Source organism: Coregonus clupeaformis, chromosome 20, assembly GCF_020615455.1.
Source record: "Coregonus clupeaformis isolate EN_2021a chromosome 20, ASM2061545v1, whole genome shotgun sequence".
NCBI lineage: Eukaryota > Metazoa > Chordata > Actinopteri > Salmoniformes > Salmonidae > Coregonus > Coregonus clupeaformis.
The window spans coordinates 22014067-22016566 of record NC_059211.1 but is presented as its reverse complement, the minus strand read 5'-3'; the positions used below and the strand labels follow the sequence as shown (position 1 = coordinate 22016566).

At 53.5% G+C, this 2500-nt stretch overlaps 1 protein-coding gene across 1 annotated transcript in view; it reads right to left on the bottom strand.

Annotated features, from left to right (window-relative positions):
* meltf (melanotransferrin) overlaps nucleotides 1-2500 on the bottom strand; it is a 15597-nt gene that overhangs the window by 6970 nt on the left and 6127 nt on the right. The window contains exons 7-8 of the mRNA XM_041838789.2: nucleotides 1385-1572; nucleotides 614-776 (exon numbers count right to left, since the gene is read on the bottom strand). Coding sequence (XP_041694723.2) covers nucleotides 614-776; nucleotides 1385-1572 — 351 coding nt within the window. The remainder of the gene's footprint in view (nucleotides 1-613; nucleotides 777-1384; nucleotides 1573-2500) is intronic.

Here is a 2500-nt window from a genome sequence, read left to right as displayed (position 1 = left end):
AAACTTAAGGAAAGCTTTGACTATGTACAGACTCAGTGAGCATAGCCTTGCTATTGAGAAAGGCCGCCGAAGGCAGACCTGGCACACAAGAGAAGACAGGCTATGTGCACACTGCCCACAAAAGGAGGTGGAAACTGAGCTGCACTTCCTAACCTCTTGCCAAATGTATGTCCATATTAGAGACACATATTTCCCTCAGATTACACAGATCCACAAAGAATTTGAAAACAAACCCAATTTTGATAAACTCCCATATCTATTGGGTGAAATACCACAGTGTGCCAACACAGCAGCAATATTTGTGACCTGTTGCAACAAGAAAAGGGCAACCAGTGAAGAACAAATACCATTGTTAATACAACCCATATTTATGTTGATTTATTTTCCCTTTTGTACTTTCACCATTTGCACATAATATGACATTTGAATGTCTTTGTTCTTTTGGAACTTTTGTGAGTGTAATGTTTACTGTCAATTTTTATTGTTTATTTCACTTTTGTTTATTATCTACCTCACTTGCTTTGGCAATGTTAACATATGTTTCCCATGCCAATAAAGACCTTAAATTGAATTGAGAGAGAGGCAGAGGTAGAGAGAAAGAGAGAGGTCTCACCCTCTGGGATGCAGTCCATGGCTTTGAGAGTGCTGTGGTAGATGGAGCCCATCCACGCCTTAGGATCATCAGACTCCGCCCTCAGGAACTTTGTGGACGAATCACTGAACAGCAAATTGTCGCCGAACTCGCCCGGCTGAAAGATGGGGAAACCTGACTTCCTCTGAGGAAAAAAAACACAACCAGGATTTATTCAAACTTAAAACCAGGGTTCCTCTGACCTCAGAGTGTCTTTGCCATAGTGAGAAACAGCGAAGTTGTCTTGAACACACTGGTCGGAGATTTCCGAGTTCCTAATTGTCTTGAACGCACCAATACTATACTATAACCCACAACACATTTAAAGCGGCAATGAGCAGTTGCTAGATCAATTTTTTGACTTTAAATGAATAATATACAGTATATCCATTGATTGTTGAAGAATATAATGTATCGATTATATATAGCTATATACTGTATATAACTAAGCCTCATGAGCTTAGTTAAACTGTTGTAACCCATCAGAACCTAAAATATAAACTTGTTTTACTCTTTTGTTTGTAAACAATGTAAATGTAAACAAACACTGTTAAAGACATGGTTAAAACTATAATGTTGATATCATGGATGTTCTGTCCTTGCATCAATAGCTATGTCCATGAATTTGAGAGTGGTTACATTTCTCTAGCCCCATCCCTCGGCTGTTTACCAAATCAATGGCGGGGTGCCCACTTTATTATTGTTCGAACTGCAGATTGCCGCTTTAAGGCTGGGATGAAGAGTATTACCCACCAGTCCTTCTGTCAGCATGTTGTAGACCACAGTGCCACTGATGTCAGATTTGACCACGATGCCCCTGGCTGGCACCCTGACCAGGTGGCACCGGCGGTGTTCTCTCACTGGGGCCCTGGTCCCATCTCTACACAACAGCTCGTAGTCTGAAGACTTCAGCTCTAAGGCCCAGGCAGGGTCACCGTGTCCTACAACCAGCAGGACAGACACCGGGTTACAGTTATACATACACAGTTATACATACACCAGCAGGGGGCAGAGGAGGGGGGAGGGGAGGGGGCAGAGGGGAGAGGGAGGGCAGGGGGCAGAGGAGGGAGAGGGCAGGGGGCAGAGGAGGGGAGGGTAGGGGGCAGAAGAGGGGGAGGGCAGGGGGCAGAGGAGGGGGAGGGCAGGGGGCAGAGGAGGGGGGAGGGGAGGGGGCAGAGGAGGGGGAGGGCAGGGGGCAGAGGAGGTTAGGGGGCAGAGGATGGGGAGGCTAGGGGGCAGGGGAGGGGAGGGCAGGGGGCAGAGGAGGGGGAGGGCAGAGGGCAGAGGAGGGGGAGGGCAGGGGGCAGAGGAGGGGAGGCAGAGGGCGAGGAGGGGGAGGGCAGGGGCAGAGGAGGGGAGGGCAGGGGGCAGAGGAGGGGAGGGAAGGGGGCAGAGGAGGGGAGGGCAGGGGCAGAGGAGGGTAGGGGGGCAGAGGAGAGGGAGGGCAGGGGGGCAGAGGAGGGGGAGGCAGGGGGCAGAGGAGGGTAGGGGGCAGAGGAGAGGGAGGGCAGGGGGGCAGAGGAGGAGGAGGCAGAGGGCAGAGGAGGGGGAGGGCAGGGGGCAGAGGAGGGGGAGGGCAGGGGGCAGAGGAGGGGGAGGGAGGGGGCAGAGGAGGGGAGGGCAGGGGGCAGAGGAGGGCAGGGGGCAGAGGAGGGGAGGGCAGAGGGCAGAGGAGGGGGAGGGCAGGGGGCAGAGGAGGGGGAGGGCAGAGGGCAGAGGAGGGGGAGGGCAGGGGGCAGAGGAGGGGGAGGGCAGGGGGCAGAGGAGGGGGAGGAGGGGGGCAGAGGAGGGGGAGGGGAGGGGGCAGAGGAGGGGAGGGCAGAGGGCAGAGGAGGGGGAGGGCAGGGGGCAGAGGAGGGGGAGGGCAGG